This window comes from Scomber scombrus, chromosome 14 (assembly GCF_963691925.1).
Source record: "Scomber scombrus chromosome 14, fScoSco1.1, whole genome shotgun sequence".
NCBI classification, from domain to species: Eukaryota; Metazoa; Chordata; class Actinopteri; order Scombriformes; family Scombridae; genus Scomber; species Scomber scombrus.
This window is the reverse complement of record NC_084983.1, coordinates 9,021,546-9,040,289: the sequence shown is the minus strand read 5'-3', so window position 1 is coordinate 9,040,289 and position 18,744 is coordinate 9,021,546. Positions and strand designations below refer to the sequence as shown.

General features: G+C 38.5%; 1 protein-coding gene across 1 annotated transcript in view; it reads left to right on the top strand.

Annotated features, from left to right (window-relative positions):
• Positions 1 to 18,744, top strand: part of LOC133993756 (roundabout homolog 1-like) — a 79,900-nt gene that overhangs the window by 2,869 nt on the left and 58,287 nt on the right. Inside the window, exon 2 of the mRNA XM_062432813.1 lies at positions 17,587 to 17,913. Coding sequence (XP_062288797.1) covers positions 17,587 to 17,913 — 327 coding nt within the window. The remainder of the gene's footprint in view (positions 1 to 17,586; positions 17,914 to 18,744) is intronic.

The following is an 18,744-nucleotide window of genomic DNA, read 5'->3' as shown; positions in this document are numbered from 1 at the left end:
GCTTAACTATCCACATCAAGGGCACAAAAATGTGTATGACACCAATTTTCCAGTTCGTTTCTATAAATTTCCAAACTGACAAACTTAGTTCAACCACTCGGTTCAGAGAGTTTCATGAGTGACTCTAGGAAGTTTGTGTTTATGTCAGAGGTGTTGTCTTATTGTATGTTGGCCTTTTAAAAAAAGGTCCTTGATCCTTCTATGTAATGTGAATATATTCATTTGCAATTAAATTTGCAGTGGAAGTACCCCACACAAACTTTCTGAAATTGCAAACAGTAAGCTATAGCAACAAAAATGTCAAAGATCAAGAAAATATTTTAATTGCTTAAATGCTATATGCTTTATTTTATTCACTTGAAGAGCTCTGACATGAATCTACTGTAAGTATCCGGGTTTCCAGTAAGGAATATGTATTCAATTCTTTTCAATACAGTGTTTTTGGTAAACTAGTAAAGTAGATGCATTTCTCTCTTTCTCACTTTTCTCTTTCACTCTTCTTTTGGCTGAAGGATCAGTGCAGTGGATCAGACTTCTGATAAATGCTCACTGACAGACCTCTGACAAAGCTCACTGATTGGCCCAGTAGTGCATTGCAGGCTTTTGCCAAAAAATGTGTCACAGACCTTGTGAGTTGGAGGATATGATAAGCAGTACAGTAAATGTACATAGTGATGCCCTCTATGTGAACCTGTGAGTGCATGTGTGTTTATCACGTCCATATTCCACCATAGATTACAGCGATTTTATAAATCTGTATATAATATACAGTATATAAGACATCATAGCTGGGAGAGCAGCCAGGCTTACACACCTGTCCTTGAAAATGATCCCTGCTTTATAGATTGCAATCAAAATGATTACATGTGTTTAATATATACCAAATCACTCCCTTGTCTGGCATTCTGGACTGTAGCATAAAAGCATACAATAGTCAATCATTAAAACATTGAGCCCTTAAAATTGTTTGTTGAGTGATTTGATTGTACAGACAGGAGGGACCTGGAACTCCGCCTGTTTGAGAGTTTAATCTCCTCATAATAAATCTGCCAACAGTCATAGGATGATACATAATAATCTAAATGGTTGCCATTAAAAGCATATGCTCACGTCGAGGTGGCTTTGTCCTTTTCATCCCACAGATTTTAATTATGCATCCCCAGAGTGATGCTGTGACTTGCCTCGCCATTCTACCTGCTTTGTTTGATAGTCTGTGAAAACACTGTCTAAAAAAGGAACTGGGGGAAAGAAGAAAAAAAGGCCCACATCCTGTATTTCTTTTTTATGACGGTTGTCTCACAACTGTTCTCTCAAACTCAGTTTTGTTCATCATTTTAGTGATAACTGCAACTAAGCCAATAGCAAAGTTAATGACTTTGGCAATAAATAACGGAAGTCCTTTGAGGCTTATTTGAGCTTGAGATCATCTCATCCATGTGTTGCCAGCAGAGAAGAAAGTACAAGAGGGGCTTAGAGACCAGAAGAACACAGCATAATTCCATCATTGGTGTGTGTAGCAACTCCACAGGGAACAGTTTGACTGAGACATCTGGCCGGCCCGCTGGAGTTAGTTGTGTACAGGTCAGAGTTCACATGTACTTACTCGTGCTGTTTTGGAGACTGACACTCACGGCTGCAAGAGGTTGACTGCTGTGACACAAAATACTACATGACACTTGTAACAGAATACTGGACCTCAAGTAATGATGGCATGATTGTGGAAAGGTTTGTCGTCCCCTAAGAGAACAAAACTCCCTGTAGTCTTTGTGATGGTGACAGTGATGAGCTGAGGTTCAAAACTAATGAGAACTTCTCTGCTATGGATGATGGGGCTGATAAGACATATTTTTATGCCAACGACGCTTCCTTTGTTGGCCGGATGGAACTTTCAGATTCTCTCTGTTGTTCCTTTGAAATAATGTGACTAATAAGCTTCACTGGAGACCAGTTTGGTTGGAGAGCATCTCCACTCCTGTTATTTGTTGGAACACACAAACATGTGGGGTAGGAATAAGAAACAGACTAAGAAAAGAATGCATTCACAATGTGGCTTCATTCAACTTGTCTGAGAATCTGCTGAAATTACTCAGGTTTCAAAGCAAGGTGTGCTGGTGCTTGCTAATTTAGCATCTGTTCTTTCGTTCTTTGTTGGCAGTGTTGGCAGCTTGCTTTTTCCAACTTTAAGTGGCTTTAAAGTTTTTAAGCAATTTATATTTTTCTCACCCACCCTTGGGATCCATCAAATCTGATTTGAGGTTTATGTTTTGACTTTATACGATGTTTTTATGTTCCGATATAAAAATAAAGCCACAGTAAACATTTTTAACCTTAAATTATGTGTCTGTCGACATACATAGCACCACAGAGTCAGCCCATACAGAGTGTATGAGCTCATGAGAAATTTATATTGTCTGACACTGGTGTTTTTTAGATTGTTATTAGCTGTAAAAAACTTCTCGAGAACTTTGTCCACCAGGAATTGTTGAGGCTGAATTACTGAGATTGTCTGTTGTCTGTCAAACCCCTGCAGATGTTGCTGCAATTGTTTGGTTCTGACTGAATGTGCATAAATGCATATGTAATGGTTTTAGCGTAAGCTTGTCTTTAATGTGTGTTTGATATTGTGTGCTGAAAGCTGTGATTCATGATTGCTCCCCTTGTTTACTCGCTTGTTTCCTGTGGTGCTGTGAGACGGAGCGCAGTTGCCAGCCCTGTGTGACCGAAGCTAGAGAGAGCTTTAACAAGTGCCTGTGGGCCTGAAGTTCACAGGTCATCACACCTTCACACAGGTCACGCACATAAGTATTGACACATTCCAAGACACACATACCTCCTCATTTTGAGAGGATCGATTACTATCTGCCAGCCCTACAAAGGTAGCAGGTTCCTTGCCTGAGGGGTCCTCCCACACCCCTACTATTCCCTCAAACTCTCCTATCACTCATTTCTATGAAAAAGAATTGTAGCATAGTTCATCTGTCAGTCAGCTATCAGTCAGCTATTCAATTGTGTTGACTGAAAATCTCATATTAAGACAGTGGTGTTTTCATAAAGTGCAATAGAAACTCAAGCATGAACCTAAAAAAAAAGAAAGCCAAAAAAAACAAACAACTTGACTCAATCAAGCAAGTATAAAAGCATGTGTTTAACATTTCATTTAAATATTAAACATACAAATAAGTTTGTTTCTTCACTGCCACATCAGTGATGTATTAAATCAACCATCCACAATTTGTTCTAATCAAATGTGATCATTAGACAGACATAAATGTGGTTGTGTGTAATTATTGTCATCTGAAGTTGATTTGTTTAATTTTTTTCTTGTCACTTTGAGGCGCTGCCCTCAACCCCCTCCTCCCTCCCACCCCTCTACCACCATCACCACCACCAACGTCATCTAGATATACTAGCTTTCAAGCCAAGACATTCCCTTGGGTTTGTGGTTTTCTCCGGGCTGTTTGTACTCTTTTGGTCTATTTCCTTTTCTGAGGTCAGTGTCCAGCTATGGCTGTGTGCTGAGGCACTCAAGATAATTACTTCTGTAGATAAATCTGCTCTTTCACAGTCTTGAGGCTTTATAAGTAATTGTAAAGACGAACCCACACCTGCAATGTGTGGCTGATCTGTGAATCCAGCTTGTTTCCTCCTTTCATTCTCTCACTGAGATGGGCTGACATGAGCAGATAGTCTCTTTCTCAGACAGACTGTGTCTCTGAAGCAAAGAGTTGTACCCTTGTGACCCTTAAACTTGTCCATCAATGATTGAGGTGCTACAGTGGTTGCTTTCAGAATGATGGTGTATGGTATTCCTCAAGGATTTTGGTTTAAGAGTAATTGGGTGAATTAAAATTTTGAAAGCACAGTTTTAAAGGTCATGGCGGCCTGAGATGCTTCTTGAGGTTACATCTGTGTGAGCTATCTCCTCTCCAGTCAGGCGGCTAATAATCAATAGATAAATATGCTTGTTATCCTATTTTCACTTTCACGCTTAGATACACTCGGAGATGCATTTTCACACAAAAGCACGCACAGATCATCAATTAGGCTGACTATTAAACCTTAAATTAGCTTTTTTTAAAAAAAAGGAATGGTTCAGTATTGTGATGGAACACATCAGTAGCACATTATCCCTCCGCCATTTCCTCAGTCCTTCTCATCTCTCTCCTTCATTCGTCTCATGTCTCACTGACAGGGTTCAAAGCCCTCTATGTGAAGACTGCAGCATAAAGGCCTGTTTTCCCACCAGAGCATCTCTCACTGAAGAGCCCAAAACATGCATAAATTGCTTTAATTAGCTGATCTATTCTTAGTTGGCATTTGTATTGCTTCAGGATGGCATTCCCAGATAAGCAGGAGTACGGACTGAAGCTGTGATGGCACTAAAAGTTTTGGTAATGGTTGGATTTACAACCATCCAGCTGTGATGCCTTTATATCAACCTGAAAAAAGACAGGAGCCTGAATGCAATATTGCAGTATTAGATAATTAACTGAACTGAACTAATTAACCTGAGCTACTACATAATTAATGCAGTGCTAAATGATTAAGGTTGTCTTATTGTTTTGGATGTGCACTTAAAAAACAAAACAACAACTTCTAAATATAAATGGTACATTCAGTGCCATATATTGTAAATATGAGTAAGAAAATATGGACAGTATATTATAAATAGATTTAGAGGAGACATTTCCTTTATTTAGTATGTTGAAAGATTCCAATCAGTGTCCTCTTATGGAGAAGAATGTGATTATCCTCCTAACATATTTTGGAAGTGGAGGTTAAGAGGGGCCTCTCATCTGGTGAGGTATTTTCTGGCACCAGCTTAATGACAGAGACATGGTGTCAACTTGGAGAGCCTATGGAGCCATGTCATGGGAAGTTACTGTTGTGTTCAGTTCAATTGGCTGTTTAAACAGTTGGTTATGAATCCATTTTTAAAGCATCAAACTAAGGAGTTGGGTTTGATTTTAAGACATTATTTCTAATTAGGGCTGGACATCATATCAATATTATATGAATATTGTGATATGAGACTAAAGATTGTCTCAGATTATATTAATATTGCGATATAGCATACATGTTTTTCCTGGTTTTAAAGGCTGCATAACAGTAAAGTGATGTGATTTTCTGAACTTACCAGTTTGTTCTAGCTCTTGTATTATTTGTCTTTACACACTTAGTCATTATGTCCACATTACTGATGACTATTTATCAAAAATCCCCTTGTAATTATGTTTGTGAAAGCACCAATAGTCATCCCTACAATATTGTTGTAATATCAACATTGAGGTATCTAGTCAAATACATCATGATATTTGATTTTTTCCATATCACCCAGGTCTAGTTCTAATATTAAAATTGATCAGAACACATCTAAATCAAACACATACCTTAATTTCCCAGTAAGAAGTACAGTAGTAAGCCTTCAGTAAATGATGAGGGAGAGAGAGGACATACCTAATGTAACCAGAGGTTGATGTTGGAATGCAGCCTCTGTAAGCATCTGGAGCCTTTTGACGTACAGCCTCATTAGCTGGTGGGTGATCCAGGGGGGAGATATTTGTACTATGTAAGAAGGAATGATGTCGCACACACTATGAATGAAACATCTTGTCCAAAGCACATAACTTTACTCTGTGTTTATCCATTTAGTTTATCCATGGCTTCAACAGCTAATGTGATACAGGGATGAGGGTTAGGGTTAGGGTTTGAATTAGGGTAAAAATACATGAAATGTTGTAAGAGCTGACAAGTTATGCATTATGTAACCAAGATTAAGATGTACCATTGTCCCATAAAATTGTAGGTGCCACAATTGCAATATTCCAAGCTTCTTTTATAGTCTTTCATCTACAGTATCACTGTTCTTTTATTAGTTTTTATTACTTTACTACGTGTCCTTTTATTACCCTCCTACTACTTTTGATGTCTCACTGATTAGTTCTTAAGAAAGCATTAATCTTTTTTTCCCCCTCGCATTCATCAACAATGCTCCATCTGCCAATTCAGCTGCAGAGTTTGTGTAAATAAGATCGAAACTTATATGGTCAAAAAAAGATGGTGAGTGCAGGCTGTACTTTCTTACATTCCATTTTCTCTTCAGCCGTACAGGGTTACATTGTAGCTGAAGGCCTTCTTTTGGAAGTCCATACAACCAGGGGTTGCTGAGTGGCAAGATAGCCAAAGAGATGCCTCCGGGTTGAGTAAAATGGAAAGTGCGAACAGGGAAATTGTAAAGGTGTTTGGAAGAGGTGAGCACAGAGCAGTGTGCTCTTTGACAGATGCACGGTTTGGTGGCTTTATGTTTTGAAATACAGTAATTAACTCATGTTCAGAATTTGTATGCAAGAACACATGCAGATAAAAGGAAACTTCAGACAGTCATTAATCACTGAGACATTTTGTTCCCATAGCTTGTGATTTTACACTGCAGAACTAAAGGAGCCGACTCGAGCTTTACTTCCAATCAACCAAACTACCTGCACTGCTCTGCTTACTTCAAACAGCTGCTTTATTGCTGCAAGATTGGTATCAAGTGTGTCCTGTAGCCAGAGTTTTAAAGCTGTTTTATTCCAAAACATTGTTGGTTTGGCAATGAGATTTATGAGAAATTGTTGCTTTCAGTTATTTTTTCCTTTTTTTGACAAATCATTTCAATTACGTTTAACAGACAAATGGAACCTCAATCAGCAGATCGTCACAGCTATTGCCAAGATTTTCAAATGGGAACCTTTGCACACAACAATGATTTATTAGAAGAGCAGTTTAGCTCAGAAATGCCACTTAAATCATTTTTGTCGTGATAAAATAGCAGTTCTTTTGGACCCTCAATCTCAAAATTTAACCATATACCCGTAAGTCAACAACCAGCCCTGTGCCAGCATGTGTGATCAACAGCAGGACCACGAATACTGTAGAATAAAAAGCTGTTCATACAGACAAATTCTTAGATTAATTCCAGATGAGCAGTTTTAATCACCTCTGTAAAATCTCTTGCAAAAGCATATCAAGCTTAAGCTTTAAATGTTTCACAGAAAGAAAGGACTGAAGATTTCTTTCCATAAAGACTTCAACCCTTCAGAACCAAAATGGAAATGAAAAGCAATTTGTCAAGAGCACAGAAGATTTGCCCAGTGGAGGTGATTGACACAAGCAGGTTTGCAGAGAAAAAAAAAGAGGTCAGGATATTATGGAGTTCCAGAAGCTGATTCTCATCCTCACTGAACTCTGACATCTTGGCTTTTCCCACTGTGGTGATTTATTGCTGCTTGTAGTATTGCCTCTTTCTACAGGTAATAGACTGCTGTCTGAAAAATACAATATAAGATGGAGTTTGGGGGGTAATCTATTTCCTGTCTACAGTCTACAGTACATTTATAATGAAGCTCTGGCCTTTATGTATTAATTTAGTGATTCATGTGTCTGAAATATTCCCATCATTAATTTTAGATACAAATCTTTGAAATGGGGAAGACTCCCGTTTGTTTTGTTCTTTCTATAATCTTCTGGCCACACTCCAACTCAACTAGCAGATTGCATCATTATAATGAAAAATATATATATATTTATACATTATACATTTTACACACACATTTTTCATAGCGATTGCTGCAAAATCTCATATTTAAAAAGAGGACTGTGTTTTTATGAAGGTAACAATGTGGCAGTTGCAGCAGCAGCAGCAGCAGCAGCTGTGTTTTGATAAGATTTGCATTTGGTTTCCTGGCTCGACTGCTGCCAGTGTGTCAGACACCCACTGCTGTCTTTAAAACAGTCAGACCACTGCCTTAAGATTTAAAACTGTTTTTAGAAACAACATGTCACATTTTAGCACCATTTCTTTATAAGCAATGCCAGGTTAGTGTGTTAATTTGTGGAAAAAGAAGAGTAACATGCCACATTTGCATATTTCAGTTTGTGGTTTAGCCATTTTTTACTGAGTCTGATGAGGGAGCACAGTTAGACCCCGAAGGAAGAAGAAGGTGTATTGATGTTCAGATCAGTCAATCTAACTCCCATGTGGACATAGATGTATTTGCATTAGGTTTTTGTAAAAAATAATAAATTCCAGCATAATGTATTTGTGCACTCATAGTACCAAGAAGCACTCAAGTCAAACAGGTGGCAGGCAGCTCAGATAGCAGGACCAACGTATCACAAGAGGGGGTGATGTGCTACGCTCTGCATTTTGAAAGAGAAACCAGGATTAGTTTAGCTTAGCACATGGGAAAGAGCTAATATGCTCTTTCCAAAGTTGAAAAAGGAATACACCAACCAGCACCCCTAAAGCTGACCCATTAACACATTATATCTCAGTGGTTATCTTGTGTGTCACATTTTATTGGTCCTAACTACATTGCATTGCAGTGCAGTGACTTCCTGGAGTTTTTATTTATTGCCTGGCAGATGATGACAAGATTCCAGGATGGAGAAATAATTACGACACATAAAATATTTACAAATGTTAAACATTGCCAGGGTCCATCACAACTTGTTTTTCTCACATTTCTCTTTCTGTTTCAAGTTTTTAATGTTAAAAAGAGCCAGACTATCTGTTTTCTCTTACTACCAGTCTTTAATATAATCTAAGCTAATCATCTTTCAGCTCTAGCTTCATACTTAATGAACAGTGTGTTTCCTAAAATGTCGAACTATCCCTTTAAAGTCAGACTTACTCCAACTAGATGGTACTACCAGATGTATAAAGTGGGTATTTCCCTTTAGTATCCTATAGTTTGTCTTATTGCCAGGTGAAATGAGACCCATCTTCCTCTTCTACTATGCAGGTTCTTAACATGCCAGGAAAATTTCAGTGAATCTACCCAACACTGACCTATAATCCCCTGAGGCTAAACATACCCTCTTATTAATGTCTATTAATGTCCTCTCTGACTCATAAAGCTAATGCTATGATTGCTTTTAGTGTCAATACAGTTCAGACACATCCAGGGCTGTGTCCATCCATTCAGGCTTTTTATTACAGTGACAGTAATCAAGAGTGGTTGAGAGTGTCTGTTCATATTGTGGCACTGTCTATTGCTTACTTACAGTCCATGTATGTTTCTGTGTTTGCATGCACACATTTATGAAGTGAGTCTCCAGCCACCAGAGTTTTCTGTGAGAGGGCTTCAGTTTTGGAGATGGGTTTGGTGCTGTGGGCAAAGTCTCTCTCCCTTCACAGTATGACAGTCAGTTCACATCTGGGCTGCCACTACCAGGGGCGCAATTAAGACCGAAAATAAATGTAGGTCACGCAGACATGCACTTGTGACATGCAATGACACAGCATGAAGCTAATGCAATATTAATGTATTAATTCAGTTTAGCAAAACACAATTTAAATAACATTTTTTTAATCTTATAATCCTCAGAGGAGATGAAAGAAACATAAACTACAGATGGTCAAACATGCATTCTGCTTAGCTGATTATATTAAAGACGACATTGTAACTTTTTTGCGATGAGAAGATGAGGCATGTAAAGCAGTAAATCCCATTTTCACTGTGACACATAGTGACTAGCGATTTTTCTTTCATAATAACAAACTACCTAGGCACCACTTCACTGTCTGTTCTATTCATGGAAAGTTTGACTTTTAAGCTCCGCCTGAATGATAATCAATGGTCTATACAGCCACTTTACTTTCCACTGAACATTTAATGGAGTGAGGATAAGCCTTTCGGCTGGGCTGCTGGCCTTTCCAGGCAGCGATGCTCTTAAGGTGTTTCTCATCACAAATACTGAAGGTAAGCTCCTGACTATCACACACCTCAGCTTCCTTATTCACTATGGCAATATACAATATATAGTCAGTATATAAAAGTGAAACATATAATATATGCTGACAATATTTGACTTAAGGTATTATCAGTTAACAATACTGGCATTGCTGACATGTACATACATACTTGACCAGCAATTCAGTTTAATGTCTGAAATGAAAAAAAAGAAGAAAGGTACAACATACTGTATTGTGCCCTCATTTGCACAATATGTGGTTTTGACTTGAAACAAACAAACCGCTGCATGTGTGTCATAGACAGCCTGATGGATTCATTCTCCAGTTTAAGTGTCCTGGTGACCTAGTTGGCTCAAATTTTCATTGTGTACCAGCAATGTCCTGGTTTGATTCTGTCCGGGGGACTTTATTGCTTGTTACCTTCCCAGTAAGCATTTAACAGATGGCAACCCCAAAGTAGATCTTTTTTTTTTTTTTTTGGGGGGGGGGCTTAAATAAAATTGTGTTATTGCACTGTAAAAAAATATATAGTTCATGATTCATTAAAGAAATGAATATTTGTAAATAATTCTCACTGAAGGGGTTTAAAAAGTAATTTGATGTAAACATAGGAATGTTTTTTAGATGTAAATGCAGAGACTGTTTGGTATTCTTTCTATTAGTTAATTAATCAATCATTTAATCAGAAGAAAAAGAGTGTCAACAATTTTGATTATCTATTGATTATCATTTTTTTCGGGAAGATGTGTTATTGCAGTTTCTCAATAATGTGAGATTTATCTGCTTATTTAAAGATGCTTACAATTTTCTGTCATTTTAAAGACTAGAAGATGAATCGATTAAGTAGAAAAATAACGAGAGATTAACTGATAATGAAAAAAATCATTGTCTGCATCTTGTAATATGAATTCTTAAGCCTGTGTTGTGTTAAGCCTGCGAGCAGATTCTTCATGCTTACATTCAGCTCGTATCTTGCCCTGAACATCTGGGTGCTGCAGTTGAGTGCTGTTATCATGTCTGTGACCTTGACTTTCCTCTCTGGGGGCTGCTTCATTCAATATTGTGTTGTTTGAAAAGTGGCGGAAGGGAGAAACACTGATTTATAACATTGTAAACAAAGTTTGTAATAACTTCCATCTGAATAAAATCACCTCTACAAATGCAATTAAGGAGATCAAATCCTTAAGGATTTAATGTAAGAGAGAGTGTGGCTGCAGACACCTTTCCTGGCCCACACACAGGCAGAGAAACACGCTCACATTCTTTCCCCCACATACTTGAGTGAATGACAGTGTTCAACTGTTCCACTTAATTGTAGTTTATACAGCCTGAGAAAGAATGTCTGGCATTTATTGGTTTTCTGTGTTTTACTTTACAAATGAACGTGTGTGTGTGTGTATGTTTGGAGTACGTGTCTCCAAGAGATGAGCAACACAAGTAGTTTGACATTTTAAGGAAGTACATTTGTTTTCTTTCATAGGAAGAATTAAATGAGAAGATTGATACCACTCTCATGTTTTTCTGTTAAATGGGAAGATAGCGTAGCTTAGCATGTAGACTGAAAACTAGCCTTACTTTGTCCAAAGGTAAAAGAACAGATCTAACAACAGAACATTTACTAACAGGTTATCTTGTTTGTTTAATCCCTACAAAAACGTTGTGGTTTTACATGGGGAGCTAAGCTAAGCTAAATATCTGCCAAAAATCCAATAGGCAGATAAAAGTCTAATTATTTCATTACTGTAGAAACAAATCAGGTAATCTGTTATGAAACATAGTCAAATATCTGAATTTTGAAAGACACTATGAAGATTTCTTATGAATCATGAATTAAGAAGATGTGTTTCAGATCATTAAAACCATAATGATCACCAACACATCTATCTTTAACCTTTAACCCAACAAAAGCTTTATGCAGTTTCTGATCTGATCTAAAATAGTCATTTTTTCTTTCAGGTTATTAAATGGCAAGCGGATTAATATTAATATCCATAACATATTTTTACACCTATCATTTATGGATAATTGTTAAAGTTAACGGGGAAACATGCAAGCTCATATATACTCATAATATCTAGTTAATTTTGCTTTAGTAAGGAGAAAATGAGTTGTGGAAAAGATATGGAAAGTTTTCATGATTACTACTTTTGTGTGCATGTAACCTTTTATCACAGAGCCTGCACAGTTTTATAAACAGGTTCCTGTACCTGTTTTAGCCCCTTTGATGTATTGCTGAATCCACATTACTGAGAACTTGGAAGAGAGGATTTGTTGAATGTTTTGCTGACATTTCTGTATATGAGATTTGCTTAAAATACCAAAGGTGGTGCAGTGATGCACAGCAAACACTTGCATAATATCATCCTCATATCACAGTAATGTTTTGCTTCAGTGAGTTAAGTGTCAGAGAGTCATACAGCAGTCTAGTCTTTGTCTGTGAAGTATATTTTAGGATGGAAATGCTGACAGCAATCATTTCTTATTCAGATGCATGATTCATTCAGCTATAATTCATTCTTAATCCACTAATTTGGTGTAATTGAGACTTGCCCTGTACGTCATGTAGGGAAGTCCCAACATCCATCACGCCCTGACACTTGCTGACCAGTCTAACTTAAAATGACATTTTTCTTAGCTGACTAAAAATAAAACAACTTCAGTGTTTATTTAGTTCAGTGAAGTTGCCCTTCCGTCTGTCTAGGTTCTATGGTGATCTTTTGTCATGTCTGTCTCCTTAATGCTCTTAGTATAGCATAGTCTTTTAGTATAAATCTTTCTATTGTCATTTTGTTGTTGACCTGGTCTTGGATGGTTGCCTGTTCAAACATATGATGTCATTTGACTTACAAGAGCAGTGCTGTGAACTTGGAAGCTTCTGGAAATTTCTGTCTCGCCCTTAACAGTGTGGACTTTGATCCACAATCTAGCCCACGCCTCACTAAGAAAGAAACCAAATTTCTTGTAGGGACTGACAAAAAGTGACTGCCTTAACAAGACATACAGTAGCTGTTCCATTTACACTCTTAAGCCTCCCACAAAATCTGCTTGGCTTTATTAGATGTGCCTGACTGCTACTCTTCCAGAGTGGTGTTGGCACTCGAGCACAGGTAATCCCACAGTACCTCAGGTGTAGATTTACCATTTCCACAACTATGGCTTTGGTACGTTTGGTGTCAGAGTCACTGATCAAGCTGACTGCGTCACACAGCTGTCAGCAGCACCAAAGGGTGGCACTAAGTCTGCAGTGCTCTGAATTAATAAATGTCAGCCGCTGCTTTTTTTTGTAATTGCTTGTTTGGGAAAACCACAGAGACAATTTTGAACTTTCTTTAGAATGTGAATTTGGAGGTTTTGGAGTTTAAGTTTGAGTCTGTGAGTTTTTGTGCTCATGTGTCTGTCAGTTTGTCTGAAGATAATTTTTCATGCCGAGCTGACGGCTATAGGGACCCCAGTGCAGCAAGCTTATTTGACTGTGATATGTGATATTTTCTCTGTATATTTCTTTGGTCTGGATCCAAACAGTCATAGTAGCCTCCTTTCATACTTTCCAAATACATACTGTACTGTACTGTAAATGACACTGGGGTGGGCCGATCCAAGACCACCAATGTTGTAGTAAATTACATTCATATCTGCACATTGTCTTATTATGATCTCAGTGCTCATGATTTGTTGTTTTAAAGCCTTCCTTCTTCATCATCTCTTATTTTCATCCTCATTTGCTCCTGTCATGCCCTCTTTTCTGCCTTGCATATTCACCAAACCTATTTGAATAAAATACAAAATACCTAGTTTGTTATGCCAACATACTATAGCTTCCTGCTTCTCACTGACTGACACACAACTAAAGAGACAGGCTCCTCTTTCTCGGTATTTGTTGCTCTTCATTCCCTTTTTCCTAGATCTTCACAAGAATACAGAACTCCCTCAGGGATGACTGACAGCAAAAACATATTTGTAGAAGCACAGGTGCTACAAATGACCTTTAGTGTGTATGTATGTACTCCATTGTGCATCTGTGTGCATGTTTTTGCATACTGATTGTGTGCTGGCTGCTGGCCCTTTGCAGATAAAGCCTGGTCTTTTGGGGGCCCACTTGTGGCGGGCTGATATTGCCTTTCTGTAATGCCAGGGAGCTTAGGGAGCTGTTTGGACCCTTAGGCATCAGCCCAACACAATTAAGAACAAGGAAAGCGGCATGTGTGCTCTGGTAAACATGGACCCAAGGCCACAGTGGCCACCTTGTTTATTTTGTTCCGTTAAAGGTTTAAATGTCTAGACAGTGTGTAAAACTGGTGGTTTTGCCTGTCTTTCTTTCTTTTTTTGGGTGGTATTTTTTTGTATTGTCTTGAAACTAACAAGATCATTTCTCAATCATTCCAAACTCCTTCGGCTCAAATATGACAGGTGGTACTTTGTTCATTCAGGTAACAATCCTTTCTGTTGCAACTCTTGGGAGCACAGTTTGTTTGTCTTGCTGCAGGTGAGAAACTGTCTTTGTGCTGTTGCCCTGTCAGACTGTGCTGCTGAACAATCAGATCACCCAAATTACAGAAGATAAAAAGAAAAATAGCTCAACTGCTATTGATTAAATTGTCATGAATTTTTGTTCAAAGGACGAATCCTACTTACTTTAGGGATCCCCTGACTTTTCCTCTAATCTAGTTGATAGCATGGCTGTAGATTCAATATCATTTTGTTTAAAATTCTGTTCGCCTCCACTGTATTGGGGTGGAAGTAGCAGTGAACCAGTCTTTAACTTCTCAAAAAGTCCTGATCATGGTGTATACATTTCCAAAATTGTTCCCTGACCCATTGAGATTTGGTCACTCCCAATCCAGTGTCATTTTTACAAACCTTCAAGCTGAAAAAGAAAGAACCCTCAGTTGCTGTTGTTAACAACAAAAAAAGTTCTGGAGGTGACAAAATCTTATTAGGGAACATTTTTAGGTGTGTAATTACCTGCTTACAGCTGGATTGGCGAGATCATGACATCACAAGATCACACGTGAATCCATCTTGTCAGGTTTTCAAGTAATGAGCTTGTGTCGAATCAGTGTCGTGAATCCAGCTGCCTCCCAAGGTAAGACGGTGATAAACAGTGATAGATGGTTCATTCAATCACCTGCCAAGTATTTTTTGACAATGCCTGCCCTTTTCCAAATAGTTTCCAATGACAACTTCTCATAGAGTTCTGTGTAACAAACCATCTGGCACGTCAGGTTAATTACCTTCTTTTTGTACAATCAACACTACATGGCAGTGCAGTATAAGTCAGTTGGGGAAGACTGTGAAGGAAGGGGATGTGCTGCACTTTAACAAGGTTAAAATTCTGTTTGATTTGAGAGATGTTGAATATTTTATCACCTTTACAATTAAGTGCCATCTTAAGGATACATATTTCAAAGAACATGGACACAGGGCTTAATGAGGATCTGTACAATAAATTGAGGGGGATTGCCTTGAGGAGTGCATACTAAGGGGGTAACATATAAGCTAATCTCCCATGCATCTCCTGACAGCTTATCTTCCATTAAATATCAATGGGAGAAGGACTTGTGTGTGTCCCTGACCACAGCGTACATGAAATACAAAAGCTTTATCCAAATGTGTAAGATATCCTACAAATAAAAGTCGTGCACAGGATTTATATGCCATCATGTAGATTAAAAATTCATCATTCTCTTTCAAATGTGTGCTGGCATGGTTGTGTGGAGGCAGGAACACTTTTGCACCTGTTGTGGCATTGCTCTCCAGTTAGGAGCTTTCGGAGTAAGGTCATTTTAAGATTGCCCTGTATTCTGAATGTGAAAATTAGCCTGCCATTTAAGCACAAAGTATACAGTCAATGCTCTTGAACTTCATTATTACATCAGCTTTTATGTTATGTTCCATTCATTAGCATATATCCTTTTAGCGCTTGACAGCAGTAAAGGGTGAAAATAAGACAAATGAGGCAAATAGGAAAATACAAAACCAAATAAAACGACTGCAGTAGCTGGCATTGGGAGGCCTTATCTCAGCAGTCCACATCCCTTTCGTCATACTGGTTGCCATCCATGTATAATGGACCCTTTAGTTGCTACACACTCAAATGTCAGCATACCTTAGAGTTTTTAATGATAAGCTTGTGCACCTACCAAATGCCTAGTGTTCCAGACTTTTTGTCTAGGGTAGGAGGTTGTACTCTACCTCTTAGATAAGATCACATTTTCATTTTGAAGCTTTTGGAAAATACAGTAAATTCAGATTTGTGCAAACACACAAATAATCTACCACACTACCCAGTGGATCAAATTCACACCCATTTCACAATGTGTGTGAGGTGTTATCTTTCTGGGTAAATGCTTGTCTGTGTAGGATTTATTGGTTGCAGCGGGAGTAGAGGAGCTCATCACTCTCTAGCACGGTAGTGATTATCTGCTTTACAGGGCCATTGGTACATTAAAGCGTGACCTGCTGAAGGCTGCGTAAGCTGGTGTTTGTACCGGCATGAAAGGACAGAAAAGTGTTCCCACAGCAATAAAAACAGGTAAACAGTGGTTGCATGACTGACATTAAAGCCACATTTCCTTCATCTTCTCCGTCCCTCTTCACTCTCCCTCTATATTTTCTCTTGCAGTTTTAGCACAGTTGCTTGAGCATTCTGGTCTAGGATTAAAGGTGACTAAAAATCTAATCTATGTAAAACAATAACACCTGCAGCTGTTCTGCAGAATCCACCAGATTTAAACAATACTGGAAGGAGGAGAAGAGAGAGCATCAGTGGGTCTGTGTGTGGACTTGGTTGGAGGGGGAGCTGTTGTATGTGCCTGTTGGGGGGTTGGAAAGAGTTGAAGGGAATGTAAGATGTACAGAGGCATTGGAGGTGTGTACCTGGATCTCATTAGGGAGGTTAGTGGTGTCCTCTGCTTCACAGGGAGCCATTGTTACACCGTTTCTTTGAGAGGACCAACATGATTGACATCTCAACAGTGTATATAGGGATTAAAGGTGATTTTGTGGTTGTTAGTGTTCATATGGTGGTTGGAGGTATTGATTCGTATTTTTATGGGTGGTTTAATGATTTCAGAGGCTGTGTTGAAATTGGCCCCAAATGGTGAACCTATAGCATAAGTAACTATACACACAGGAACACACACAACTGGACATACATGCATGCTATTGCATTAGAGTGAAGGCTCATGTTGAGGATGGACATCTGTACATTGATACTATAATACACTCGGAAGCTCCTGTTTTCCTGTACTGTTAGAAGCAGACATTTCTTCAATAAAAATGACCACTATTGAATATTTAAAAAAATGAAATGAGCAGTTGTGTTGTGTAGTGTCGTGTCACTGAAGTTCACAGATAACACTATAATCCTATCATAATCCAGTTTTTAAGCTTTTCTCAATAGCTGTTGTGCAAATACAGTTTTTAAGGCCAGTCATATTTTCAAAAGATATTACATCCTGAAGAATTCACATGTCAGCATTGTTTACACATTTACAATGCCTCATGGGATTCCAACTGCTCAAGCAAAAGCAAAACATTTTATGAGTGACATGTAATTGTGTGGTAATTATATTGTCAAACTGGATTATTGTTAATACACGGCACTTGAACAGTAATAATAATGTGCCATGTCTAATTCCTTCAGAGCAGATGCTGTTTTGATTAGTACTACTTTGTTTTGCATGGAAGGATTATTTGATAAATTTCATTATGGCTCTTTGTTGTGTGTTTTTTCATATTCCTTTGATATTTACAGTATGTATTATAATGCTAATTTGGTGGTAAAGTGTATAGAACTAATTTCTTTTTTATTGTTTTACCCCCTTTAAATTCGTCCTCTCCTCTAGGGTCTCGTCTGCGGCAGGAAGACTTCCCTCCCCGCATTGTGGAGCACCCTTCTGACCTCATTGTGTCCAAGGGGGAACCAGCCACTCTCAACTGTAAGGCAGAGGGACGTCCAACCCCCACAGTGGAATGGTACAAAGATGGGGAGCGCGTTGAGACAGACCGTGACAACCCCCGTTCCCACCGTATGCTGCTTCCCAGCGGCTCCCTCTTCTTCCTACGCATCGTCCACGGACGACGGAGCAAGCCAGACGACGGCAGCTATGTCTGTGTGGCCCGAAACTACCTGGGCCAGGCGATCAGTCACAATGCATCTCTGGAAGTAGCCAGTAAGTTACAGCTGTTTAGAAAGTCCTATAAAAAAAGATAAAGCTCACATGGACACACATTACCTCACTCAGCATGGTTTATGATTAATATTAACCAGAGAATGCACCAAAACATAAAAGCGGCCGCAATCAAACATGATGACAGAAGTCTGTCAGATCTGTAAACCTTTGACCAAGAATAAACAAGACACTATCTCTTATACCCAGGTGTTTTTATGCACATATCCGTGCATTTATCATCTGAGCCCTTTTAAATATTGTAAATCATTTCCTGATCTCTCACTGCGCTTTCGGTACGATGATAACAGGAGTTTTTATCTTTAAAGGAAATAAGTAGCAGGCTAACCTTTGGATTATTTCCTGCACATAAAAAAAACCCATTGAAATACTTTCACTTTTATTACAATGCATCACAGTCTTTGTTATATTTCCTTTGCATTGATTGTTTCCATGCTTTGAACTCCAGCTGATCTAATTATATATAAAACACGGTAATTAAATTTAAAAAGCCTGCTTTATTTTGTTACTTTCGTTCCAATTATGGTTTAAAGGTCATTTTTATGGTTTAAGGACAGGTGAAACTTCACTATGTGACACACCTGTCAGACAAGCAGCAGCTGTGTGTCTGCTTTAGTCCCCAGGTTTAAACAAGGGGGTGAGTGTGTGTCTAACAGGTGACAGTGTCGACTCGCTGAATCGTAGAGTTGCAAGTGTCAAGTGTGTGGTGTTGCCAGTTAAACAGCCTTTCACTGCAGTATGTCTCAGTTTGGAATCTGCCAGGTTGCATGCAGCAGCCAAATGTGTGTGTGTGAGTGTGTGTGTGTATTAGTT